Source organism: Triturus cristatus, chromosome 3_2 (genome assembly GCF_964204655.1).
Source record: "Triturus cristatus chromosome 3_2, aTriCri1.1, whole genome shotgun sequence".
In the NCBI taxonomy this organism is placed as follows: domain Eukaryota; kingdom Metazoa; phylum Chordata; class Amphibia; order Caudata; family Salamandridae; genus Triturus; species Triturus cristatus.
The window spans coordinates 1171403483-1171416915 of record NC_140584.1 but is presented as its reverse complement, the minus strand read 5'-3'; the positions used below and the strand labels follow the sequence as shown (position 1 = coordinate 1171416915).

The 13433-nt window shown below is 39.4% G+C and overlaps 1 protein-coding gene across 3 annotated transcripts in view; it reads right to left on the bottom strand.

Annotated features, from left to right (window-relative positions):
• Positions 1–13433, bottom strand: part of WNT6 (Wnt family member 6) — a 584989-nt gene that overhangs the window by 307031 nt on the left and 264525 nt on the right. For 2 of the 3 annotated variants that reach the window (XM_085650054.1, XM_085650055.1), the window contains exon 2: positions 5688–5908. In XM_085650054.1, the coding sequence (XP_085506180.1) occupies positions 5688–5908 (221 nt within the window). The remainder of the gene's footprint in view (positions 1–5687; positions 5909–13433) is intronic. The other variant, XM_085650056.1, reaches the window with a different exon arrangement.

Here is a 13433-nt window from a genome sequence, read left to right as displayed (position 1 = left end):
TGTCATTTTCAGGGCTGCGTGGATACCACAGTAAATTCATCAACTGTTAAGGGATGAACACGGAATTTGTTTGGACAATAGGCATTTGATCAGATTAAAACTGAGATGGTGAAAGCACCTATGTTAAAACCTTTCCACATGAACAAAAATTGCATTATGACAGTGGATGCAAGCTTTTATGGAGTGTGTAGTGTTTTGTTAAGGAGCAATGGAATGTAGCTTCTGCTTCTCGCACCCTTAGCAATGCTGAGAGACGCTACTCCGTGATAGAGAAGGAATTGCTGGCATGTACGTGGGCAGTGGAACACTTCCATAATTATGTGTGGGGATCTCGGTTTAAAACAGACCAAAAGCCACTTGTAGGAAGTTTGTCCCCTGGAGGGGGGTATGATGCTACAGCCCACATCGCACGTTTCCAGGTTACAAGAGCACAATTTTAATGTGGAGTATGTACCTGGAAAGATAAATGTTACAGCGGACTGTTTGTCCAGACTGCCTAGTACTGAGAATGGTGATGATAGTGGAATGGATGAGAGTAACAGCTACTATAGCAGATGTGATGATTGTAAAATGTGATGGTCTTACTGAAGAGATGTGGAAGGATACAATGGAGCGGGATCTTAATTTAAATATCAGTGTTCCCTATTTGAAATTACGTTCTGCCAGTACACCAGTATTAGTGTTTGTGGGCACTGGCACATAGATGACTTTGAGATGAATACACTGGCTGTATAATGTATGGGCAAACTCAAAAATACTGGACCTCGTTGATTGTATATAATAATTTTTTTTTTGAGTTTTAATGTACAAAATACTGATAGCACAGTGGTTTTGTGTTAATACTCTTGACGTGTATACTCTGATAGTCATATTGAGATTAATTAGACTATAAATAAATTGATGGCATTTTAAATTGCAGGGATGAACTTAGGCCTAGGTACATGCATACTTTTTAAATATTGTATTAATTATGGAATTCAGCTCCCACTGGAATGAATTATGATACATTTTTAGACAAACAGTTTGTTTGATGGAAAATCTAGGGAGTCACCTTTTGTTTATTTTTCTTCTCTTTTCTTCTTCAAAAAAGGGCAAGCCCACAACCATGTCTCATGCTGGAAAGTCAGCTCATTGGCTCTGACAAAAAGTCTCTCAACATCAGTCTTTAGAGTGGCCCAGGTGTTTCCGCACACGTCACTGGTGGTGAGTACTAATCAACTCAGTTGTTCTTTTGCACCGGATGCTCCTGCTCACAGTTTCAAAAGCATGGAAAAATCAATGAAATCATAATTTGAGGATCAGTTTATCCTGTGTATTACACTCCCTGCAAGAGCAATACATTGGCATTGTCACAGTCCCAGTGTGGAATCCCATTGGTACATTGGGAATAATTCCTTGGCTGTGGACCAATTCTAGTAATTTCTCCCAAAAATATAAATATGATTATATTATGTTGGTCTTAAATCACAATATTACACTATCATGTTTGATTTCATCATCAAGAAAGCTTCAAATAGCATTTGCCAATTTTAAATACTGATCATAAATAGATTTTAGAATAATGAAGGCATCTTTCAATTGTGAAAAAGGACAAGTTTTATTAATCATCTGTAAACTTTTGATTCTCTTCTTAAATCAGTATAAGATGTTGTTTAGTAACTTTACTACTTTTGTCTATACACAAAATCTGAGTGAAAAGTTACTCATAAGTAAAGAATTACGTCTCCACCATCTGAAAAGAAGGGGTGGAGCAAAAATGATGAGTGTACGTTACAACTGCCTAAAAGAAACAGTACTAACTCCAGCACCACACATGGACAACCACTGATAGGGCATAGCCCTGCCATTGAACATACTGGAGGTTGGGACTTGAAATAAATCCACTTAGGAAATAATGCAAAAATAGTTTAAATTATTTACGAAAGTTAAAAATTTAAATAAATATAATTTATTTATGAATATTTTAAAAACCAGTTTTTAATTCAAATATTAATGAAACATTACAAATCAATGAAGATGATCAAATCACTTTTAATTAATTATGTACATCATATTATTAATTAATGATCCATACTAAAAGTTTTTTTTAAACTTTAGTTGGAAAAGTATTTTGAATAATATATGTTTATGTTAAATGATTTTGTAAAATTATTTCCAATGTTTATTTTGCATGTACTACAAGCAAATGATCGACCACTGTTAACTTAATGCTGGATCAAATCTTTAATTAATTTAAATATATTAAAATGAATTAAAAATATTTTTCTGCAGCTTACATTAAAAATTACATACATAACTAAAGTAATATTTTGTATTTTGTTTTGCACAAATAATTTTTAAACTTGAGGTATAGTATTAATTAAAAGTAATTTAATCATAGTTTATCAAAATATAATGTTTTTAAATATAAAAAAATGTTAAAATAAATTCTGATCAAATAATGAAAATGTTTCTTTTTAGATATTTATTTGAACGTTAAATCATATTCGTTTATATTTTAACTATTTTTAATATTTTTTATTCAATTCAACATTATTTCCTAATGGGTTTTATGTAAAGTCCATACCTCCATTAATTTCTATGAGCTGGTGTTGCAGTACCATTGGTTGTTCATATGTGGTGCAAGGCTTACTCCAGCTCTGAGTTGGAGTAATTTACTGAAGTTTTTGGTCCCTTTTGGGCTGTCATAACTTTAAAAGTTCACTTTGTGAATAGCAATGGGTTTACTCTTCTGTGGCTGTGTGCAGCTCCCTCCCTAACCCCCTTCTGACCCCCCCTTACATCGCTCCATAATGTTCCCAAAACCTTTCCTATTGAGTAGTATAGATGCCTTTTTTCCAGCCTCTTCCCCTGGTCCCTCCCTAATTTACCAATAATTAGTAAACTAAGTACTATATTTACAGGTGTGAGGATCCCCTCATAGGAATGATAGGAGAGGTGTAACTAGAGATTTACATCTAGAGGTTTGTGAAGAACATTTTACTACTGTACTCACTTTCGTATCATTTTATTTAATGAATTTATTTTTCTAAACTGGTTTGGGATTTTTCTTGTGTTGTGTTTTCACTTTATTGTTTGTTTGCTTCTTAAACATTTTACACTTTGCCTCAAAGTTCAGCCTGAATGCTTTGTGCCAAATTACCCGATGGTTAGGCATAGGTTTATTTATTGGCTTTTATGGTTCACCCTGACAAGGATTTCCACAATCAAAGGCACTAAACTTGCATTGGCATTGTGTTTTCCTGTCTCTCCCGTCCAGGCCCATCCATCAGAATTTCCACACCTAGTCTAGCTAATCTTTAATCTGCTACCTTTTCTGTTGTTGTCTGTAAACACACTAATAGCTTTTAGGCATAAGGAATGTCTCCTAAGGCTGCTGGCACTGCTTTGGCAACACAGCAGGGCAGTACCTCTTAGTCCAGCAAGAGGATGTGATTGAAAGAGATGAGAATAAGCAGACCATGAGTTTTTCCAGGCTCTGGGATTCTGAAAGGTTCTCCCTGGAATACCAATTAGACCATGTTTAGTCCCTGGTGATTTAAGAACTTTGACCTGGTGTCCTGCTGCTGCCTTGCAGTGAGACACAGTGCAAGCCGCAGCACATCATCATATTCTGAGGGCACGTGCTCCAGAAAAATTTGAGTTATGCCCACTCTTGGCACAGTCCACAGATATGATCACATGATCACATTCGGTGCCAGTTCCACCCTGGTCACCCAAGCATGAAGTGGTTCAAAAAGGTAGCCTTTCTGGACTTCACAGGGCCCAGGTCAAGCATTCTGATCTGGCACAGAAGAAGCCCTTTCCTCTGATATTTTTTTTCATACAAATAACACACCCAGGAACGACAGGTGTACAGGGGAAGGACTGGAATAGAACAATCAGGCAGAAACACATAGGGGTTGCTCGCATTATTATGCAAAGAGTATTTGGCCTGGATCTGTGTGCAAGACTGTGCTACAGGGTGAGGCCCATAAGGGCCTGGGAAAGAGAAAAAGATAGGGCCTGATTCACAAAGGTAAACGTACAATTTTGTCTAAGTTTTTTTTTCCCATTACAAATCACAAGTTAATAGTAGTTTTGCTACTACAGAAACACCACAGTGAGGGGGAGAACTCCACACATATAAAGATAGGACATTATTTTATATTTCTATTTTGTTGACCTCTGAAGATCTATGCACCCACAGGATTTTAGCCAACTTGTGCCAGACCTTTCCTTGATATCAATGCAGACTTAGTTAGTTCTAGATTTGCACTGTGTGCTGGTGCACTTCAGGCAACAGGTCTCATTAGACAATGGTGCATGGGACCTACATTACAAGGAGAATTGTTTTTGTGCAGGAAGGAATACTTTCCTGCACACAAACAATCTCTTGAGGCACTATCCCCTTTCTATGTGTTGATCAGATTGCAGTACACATAGAAAAAGGAAATAACGAAGAGAAAATAAAGACATTTCTCCTCGTAATGCCATCCTCTGGCAAGCGTCTTGATTTCATACACTCCCAGGTTTACAAAGCTTTGTAAATCTGGGATTGCGTGAAATTCATGGGTAGATGCATGGGAGCGCCCATGTTGCACCCATGGAACACCACCCAGAATGAAACTAAATGTAATGCAGTGCAAGCCGCTGCATTGCGTTACATTTTTTTTTACAGACGTTGGCGCAAATTACACCCCTTGTGTGGCTTTGTAAATATCTATTAGCATTTTGTGTCAGGCATGCGCCACAAAAATGGTGCAACCATGATGCAAAATGTTAGTAAATCTGGCCTTTACTTTCCTTAAATCTTCATCTGAATACCCAATACATGTTTGACAAATCTCTTCTTTAAGATAATACCTTTATCTCCATAATACAAAATGTAATATTTTATTTAAATCTGGTTAACTAATAGCCCTCTCATATAAGTATCAGATGGGAAGTCATTTTTATGAGCATAATATCTAACAAACTCCACTGCTCCCAGGGGCCTGGCACACGCTAAACAAACACCCTAAATAAAATAAAATAAATGTTATGGCAGTACTCATATAAAGATAAAGCAAACATCAGAGAACTGGATGGTCAAGTTTTTTCAGATGCAAGATAAGCATTTTCATACTGTTAACATCTAAATGACCGTACTGTTTCTAATGAAATACCCAAAGCAGAGACCTATGTCAGGAAAATCTACCCATGAACATGGTGAAGAACAGGCCAAACCCTTCCTTACCTAATACAAAAATGGAAGTTAAATCTTAAATTAAACAAATCAAAAAAATAGTTGAGAAATTGTCAATAGCAAAAAATGTTTCAGTATAATGAAATGTAAATAAAAAACAATATTATTATTTGCAGTACAGTTAAGACATATTTTTTTTATCAACAACACATAATCCAGTACTTTGCCCAAAAGTGGTACCATTCCAATTATCAGTAATGATGCTTTGAGTGGGATCTAGACAGTATGGAAGCTGTTGGAAGCTATTGGGCATTGACCCTTTATTGTGAGACTGAATAAAAAAAAACATAGAAATGTTTAGTAGCAAATTTCTGTATTCTAATATAGTCCTTAACTTATAGACAAAATATGGCAATCATCCTCAACTTACTAGGACTAATAAGATCTAAGAAATATTCATGGCTCACAGATGGTTTTCAAAATTTCGCCAGACTTCCTGGCCAGATCCACCAACACTTACCTTGCTGTAGAATTTTCCCGAATGACTTGTTGTGGCTGGTGCAGTTCCACCTCCTAGACCTGAACTGGTGCTGGCACTCCCGCACTCCAAGCTTTGCTCCCTTGGCAACCTCGTTAACGATCTCAGGTTCTGTCTGACAAAGTTCTGCCTGCTTCCCGGCTAGCCGCTTAGTCTTCCGACAAATGCTGTTGGGGTCCATCACCAGGGGGCTTCCAACTGCCCTGTGAAGACAAGGCAAAAAGGAAGCAAGGGAGGAAGCCAGAACAGGTGTACATTGGCATTTCTGACTACCAAGCCCCACACCTAGCCAGCCATTCATTGATGTATTTGAAATATTGGAAAACAAAAACTCAGAAGCCACATTGGAGGAAACCAAATTATGGAAAACCAATTTCAAGGAAAAATAAATTTAAAGAAATACAAATTAATCCAAAAATAAAGGAAACATTTTAAAAGGAAAAATAATTTGAAGGAAAAATCTAATATTACGATAAAGTGGGTGATTAGGAGTTTTGGGGGTCAGGAATGGGTGGGGTTCAGGCATTGGATGAGGTTTTTAGAGTTCAGGGATGGTGGAGTTTAGGGGTTTTTAAGTTTCAGTGATAGGTAGAGTTTAGGTATGAAGAAGGATTTCTAGAGGTCGGGAAAGAGTGAAGCTTTGGATTAGCGAGGGCTTTAGTGGTCAAGGAATTGGTGGAGTTTATGACTAGAAAATGTTCCATTAGTGTTCAGGAATAGGTCTGGTTTAGGATGATGAGGGGTTTTAAGGGTTCAGGGATGGGCAGTATTTAGATATAAAGAAGGTATTTCGGTTTCATGGATGAGTGGAGTTTAGAGATGGTTAGGGAGTTTTAGATGGGTAGTGTCTAGGGGTGGTGACAGTTTGCTGTAAGGTTCAGGTTTGGCTGGAGTTTAGGGGCTAGTGAGGGGTTTAAAGGTTTCATGGACAGGTGGTGTTTTTATTGTAGAGTGGAGTTTTAAGGTTCAGGAATATGTGGAGTTTAGGAGTCATGAGGGGTTTTAGGGTTCAGGAGGGGTGATATTTAGTAGGAGGAAGAGGTTTAAGGGTTTAGAGATTGGTGGAGTTTAAGAGTCAGGTATGGGTGGAGTTTAGGTATGGTGAGGGATTATTTAGGTGGAAAGGATGAATGGTATTTATGGATGTGAGGGTATATGGGATAAATGGTGGTTAGGGATGGTGAGAGGTCAGTGAATTAAACACAACCAAAGTAATTGTTTGACAGTGTAAAAGATATAAATCCAAAATAAATTCCCCTGAGGAAAGCACTGAAATAGATTCATTCATAAATACCTCTGACAAAAAAGTTTCTGAAAGTAAGACTTGTAACCCTTACATTTACAACATATAGGCATGCTAAAACCAATTTTGACAAAGGACATTCCACAAATTGTTTTCTCTGAAATAGTGAATGCCATTCATCTTGTAAAATTCTATTAAGGGGCCGATTCCAATCCGGGTTGGAAGGGCACCGAACGCGATCCGGCCGGAAAAAGTACGAGCCGTACGTGTGTTTTCCGCCTGACTCGTACAGCTGTACGAGCGAGCCAGTACGATGCGAGCTGCATGAAATTCACCGAACGAGTCGTTTCCGGGTCCGAACCGCACCGTACGTCTCGGTCGTAAGTTAACTGTGGCGTGCAATGGATGCGATTCACGACCAAGCCAGTACGATGCACGCGTCGGACAGCCTGTGCGAGCCGGAGTTCGGGGGTCCGTGTCGGACCCCGCGACACCCACAGCCATACGACTCGCACACAGGGGGAGACCCATGGGTCTCCCCCACACAGGCATGTACGGCGCGGATGGCACCGACGCGTACCCACTGTAGGGTTCAGTCATTGGGAGCGCATGTACGCGTCATACAACTGGCTCCCATTGACTTCTATGGGAGTCCGACCGAACCGAGTCCGACAGCATACATGCGCATTGTACTCGCTCGGTCGGACTGTAGGGCTCCGGCTCGGTCGGAAAACACTCCGGATACGACTCGGTCGGAGTGCTTTTCGACCCGGATCGGAATCGGCCCCTAAATAGTTTAGGTAAAATGGTTTGTTGATAATGGTATTCCATGAAATAGTTTTTCTATGAAATCTTATACAACCGAAACTCAGACGTTCAGATGCATGTTTTCCACTATCATCCACGGGGTAAGAAACGTGCCAGCAGTGATCTAGGATGAGCAAACTAATAAAAGTTACCTTCCCAGCCCTACTTGGTAAAGTACTTTATGGAAACTTGAGTGTTATGCAGCTTAAGCTGAAGGTGAAAGTCTAGGAAAAAGCAACATCTGGAAATCTAATGTAGAATATAGGGAAAATAAAAATGTGTAGTCAAATTCCTCTTAAAGAATAAAATGAGAAGACAAAACTATGGGTATTTGTCATCCTATGTGTGATACATGTGACACTTACCACAATTAAAAAGTCTCAGGGGAAGCTCTATAAAGTAATAGAACACTGTGATTTGTTACGTTCTGGTAAAGCATAAGAAATATTGCTTTATTGCTGCCTTCCGTAGAATCACCTGTATCTTGCCATGCAGCAATTCAACCATGCCTGGTGTAAATACCCCATCTGAGCCCTCAATAGCTCTAATATAAAGCATGCTTTGTGGAATTGTATCCTATGGTGCTATAAGTCTTAAGACACAGTGGCCAATGTGTGAGCTTCTATTTATGAGCATATTATATTCTATGTAAGTGTACACAATGCAGTCTACCATTAGAAAAACGTCATCATGCCGTTGGCATTGGGTCAAATAGTCTCTTCGTTCTCACAGAGAATATGCAACTTTTCAATAGACAAAAATGCAATATCCTTGTAAGCTGATATTACTGCATCACAATTAGTACCCTCCTACAAATCTCATGTACTGTATATAGCACTTCCCAGCTAGGCCACACTACAAGCACAAACGCTACTGACTAAACACCAGCATCAGGACAGATAGTTGTCCATCTACCTTTGGATGGTAAGTATAGGCAAACACAGCTATACCTCTTTCCCAGCAGCAAGCTGGCAGCAGCACATTTGGAGCACCCCTATGGACCTCATACACAAACACTTCTCACATAGGCCATATTATAAATATGTGCTCTGTGAACCATGCGCAACCAATTCAGTAGCGTATTACTCATTAAGTATACATAAACTGGTCTGCATCTCTTTATGTGCTTCCCTACATGCTTAGGCACAGCCAGGTCAGCACATCATGACTGGAGGACCCATCAGAACCTCATTTATAACACCCAAACTCTTCTCACATAGGGCACTCTGTGATCCACACTCTACCAACCACACAACAGAGAGTAGACTTCTACTTGAGTACCCGGAAGCACCTCTTGGAGCCATTATGGGTATGAGGTGCCATGACAATGTTAGACTGCAATACAGTACAATCCAATTAATTGAACAAAATTTAATTATAGCACTTAAGTATGAATGTTTGCAAAAGCATGTACTGCTCCATGGTGTTGCCAGTAACAAAAGGGGCATTGGCAACTGTGTCTTCCACCCTTTCTAGTTAAATCCTACTTGGTATCTCGGCTTTCTCGACGCAAACTGTGCCAGGGTCCCTGCTGTACCTCTTTTCAAAACAAAGCCTCTATCATCTCCACTTTCCCATCTGAGAACATACACGGTGTCCTGCCTCTCACTTCAAAGCCCTTCCCCACCAGGACTGTCAGACCCCTTCATGTAAGCGGGATACATCTTTGTCTGTTCCACTTTTTCTTTCAATGAATCAGTGTATTCTGCTTTAATTTTTTTGTTTTTTCATTTTAGGAGAACTATGTGAACAAACATGTGTGCAAACCATAGTTTGCAAAACAGAACATGCACATTTTGAGAGCATGCATTCACTGACTCACTGAATATTAAAGGCTGAATATATTCGATCCTGTGATGATGGGATCCAACGTAGAGACCTGCATTGGCTATATTAGCCCACCAAGTCACCAGACCCAGCTCTGCAATATTTGAACAAGCAAAGTGTAGTGATCAAATCCAAGCAGGTAGAGGTGGTTCAGGATAGTTACAAGATCACAATTAGGACCAGATCAAGACCCCACCAGGAGCAGCCAGCATGCTGCTCAGCCCAGCCAACTGAGTGTATTTGACTCCCAACATTCTATGTTTTGTCATTACTGCAAGATTCCATTGGCAGTGCAAGATTAACATTAGAGTCAAGATACAACATATCCCCCTTTCTTCTATATATAAAGAAAAACACTGAGAAAACAAGATAGAAGAACGAGGATGAGAGAAGCAAAGAAGAGAGGCAAACCAAGACATAAGAACGAGGATGAGAGAAGCAAAGAAGAGAGGGAAACCAAGACATAAGAACCATTCTCACGGACAACTGTCCCAAAACATACCCACAGACCAGAACAGGAATGTAAGAAGGCAGGAAAGGAAAGAACAAATAAAACTCCGGACTACAGAATGTGGAAAATCCAGAGAGAAAAAAACACGGCAGAAAAGCAGAGGAAAGCTCAAAATCCACCTGAGGCACTAGGAGAAAACATCACAAAAGGAACAGAAAACAAGAACGAAAACAGGGAAGATGAGGAAAAGTAAAAGGATAATCCTCAACCAAGTCAAACACCATCATCAATACATAATAGCAAAATATAATATAAAGACAACAGTGTATATTAATAATAGAAAGTTCAATAAAATAAAAACATACCTATATGTGAGGTTCGGGAGGACTGTAACCCGAAAGCAAACCCTTAAAAGATAAGGTATTACAGCAGTAATAGATGCGACTAAGACCCATAGAACCATAGTCCTTGTAATATTGACATCGTGAAAACAAAGAGAGGTTGAGTGATGTCAAAAAACAGATACGTGTAGGAACCCATATAAAAATGCGAAAAGGACTAAAACCCTCGCATAGTTCCCTTGAGGATGACTGACTATAGTTGTGCACAAGTGAGAAATGTACAAAAGTACCATGAGCAGATGGGAGTAAAACCCACTACAATTCCTGTGTAAGGAAACTTAAAGCATGCATGAGACTGTAATGAAACAATGGACTCTTAACTGCGTGTACCATAATAGTGTGTACCTACATGGTGTATACCTAGGGCCCATGAACACATAAAATACGATGTTGAGACAGCGGTATCCATTCGAAAATCCTATGAAGGATAACACAGGAGAAAAATAGACACCTGCAGGTGTGAACACAGGGTCCATAAACATATAATGTAAAGTAACGAGGAGTTATCGTACAGTGTAGCGAAAGACAAACTGGGCAGCATAGTACACAACACCGGTGAGTGACTACTCACCCGAGTATTAGAAAGAAACAAACACACTTGTGAAGGAAATGTAACAATGCCTGGCAGTGAAACACATGCTGAAAGTAGTAAACCAGACATGCATGTGATGGAGCAGGTAAAACAAAATGTTGTATACCTTCTCTATTTTGCATGAAAATACTAATGATGTAATCAATTTACATATTAACCTATATTAACTGTGTGCCGTGGTATACTAATCAATAAACTGCACTTTGATAAACATGAATTACATGCGGGACTAATTGCTATTTGCATGGCAGAATAACTTTAATGACTAATTGTGGTACGCATATTAACAATAGAAGGTGTGGTGATAGAAATTGCATAATTTGTGTTGCTTTTGTGACGTTTTGCGTTCCTGCTGGGACCAAATGATGAGTATTATTGCTTTAAATGTTGCTATAAGCTAGGAAAATACTAACATATAATGGGATTAGTGTGCGTTTAAACATTAGAATCTTCAATTCCGTATATTCATTATGTTTTATGTTTGTTTTGCTTAAGTTGACATTCGGGCCTACCAGGCCATGTTATTCAAAATGGAGTTCGGAAGTGACCACCGTCCTGTGAGCACGATGTCTACTGCACAGACTCGGATGGCTCCAAAGATCTCCAGGCATCCTCAATTCAGAGCGCAGTGTTCCTTGTCAAGGATAGGAACATGGAGGACTGCCAGATTTCAGTCAGTGTAAATGACTCGAAGGAACAATGGCCACCTATAACGGAAAGTTAATATGTTGATACATCGGATCCTTTCACATGAGAACTGCATGACCTAAGGGAATGACATAGCAAATCTTATGAGAACCCCGGACTAAGAGAAATAGAAAATTAGATTGTAACTTTAAGGGGTTCAACCAATCCCAAAACGTTCCCTATTCAGTAAATGTTACATGTTCCCCAGAATTTGTTATAAAAGGATAGTTGAATAGAGAGGGAAGTAGTACGTTCCGGAGGGAGAGTGTGCGTTCCGGAGGGGTGTCCCGAATTTGCGTGATCGACTTGCTTGCACGATTGCTTGGTCCTTTGGATATCTTTGGGACTGTGCCGTGCTGAGCAAAGGAACTTTTTGGACTTTTTTTAATCTTGGTCTGCATTCGATTGGGACGATTTATCAAAAGAGATTTGAATTGTGCAGAGCTAACAGAATTAGAGAAAAGACCCCGATAGCAAGAATAGGTAAATATAAATGTCATGCTAAATTGTGTTGATTAATTAAATTGGAACTTTGTTGACCGAAATGCTAAATTATTATCAACGAAACAGAATAATTTTGTGGAAGGGCAGAGGTAAGCGCTGCTCTCGAGAAATACAGAATTCTTGTGCGAATGGACTACATTTTCCGTATTTATGAGCATAAGTGAAATAGCACTCGGTTTTATCATGAAACTCTGGCTTTAATTCTCAGGAGCAGTGTAGTCTCCACATGTGTTTTATCTCCAGAGAAACGGTTAGCCATTGCTTGTTAGAAGGGTAAGGTAGAGGGAAGTGCTACTTATCGGCGAATTGAATAACTCCGTCGTAGGGCAGAGGTTAGCGCTGTTCTCGAGAATTACGGAATTCTTGAGTAAAAGGTCAAAACTATTTCTTTGGTTTAGCGAAGCGGACAATGGTGGTGTTTTTATGTTGTTACTAACAAAGATTTGAGTGAAAGAGAACGTAGAGAAAGTTTGCCGATGAAAATTGTAAAGGAGATGTCAGCAGAAGCAGGAGTAGCGAGAAAAGCTGACGTCAGAAAGACCGCGCTGGGATTGGCCAGCCATAAAAAGACGTAAACGCTCTGGATTGGTGCGTTAGTGTGAATCGCGCTGGGATTGGAGAATTACAGGGTGACGTAAACGCTCTGGATTGGTGCGTTAGTGTAAGTCGCGTTACGATTGGATAAGACCACAGAATAGTCGTAGAAGAAATCTAGCGATACAGAAAGAGGGAAATGATGTATTACGATCCACCAGAGAAAGAGAAAAAATCATGGTTTGGAAAAATTAAGAATTTATTTAAAAAGGATAAGCCAATTGTGACTAGGGAAGGACAGATACTTCCCCCACCGTAATCGCCTGCATCCTTTATGGTGGCAAAATATGGGTACCATACATGTATTTGGTTAGATAATTGGGCAAAGGATTCCAAAGAAGATGGAAGATTAGCATTCACAGATTTGGTTTCCCAGTCACGATCGAATCAGATAGAGGAAAGCATTTTCATAATGAAATCATGAAACTGATTTGTGAAGCATTGAATGTACAGCAAAAACTGCATTGTGCTTATCGCCCAGAGGCTTCTGGAGTGGTAGAACAAGTGAATGGCACCATTAAAAATAGATTGGGGAAAATGTGTTTGGCCACAGGTTTGAAATGGCCTGATGTCTTGCGTCTAGTGCTCATGACTATTAGATCTATCCCTGATAGGAATACTG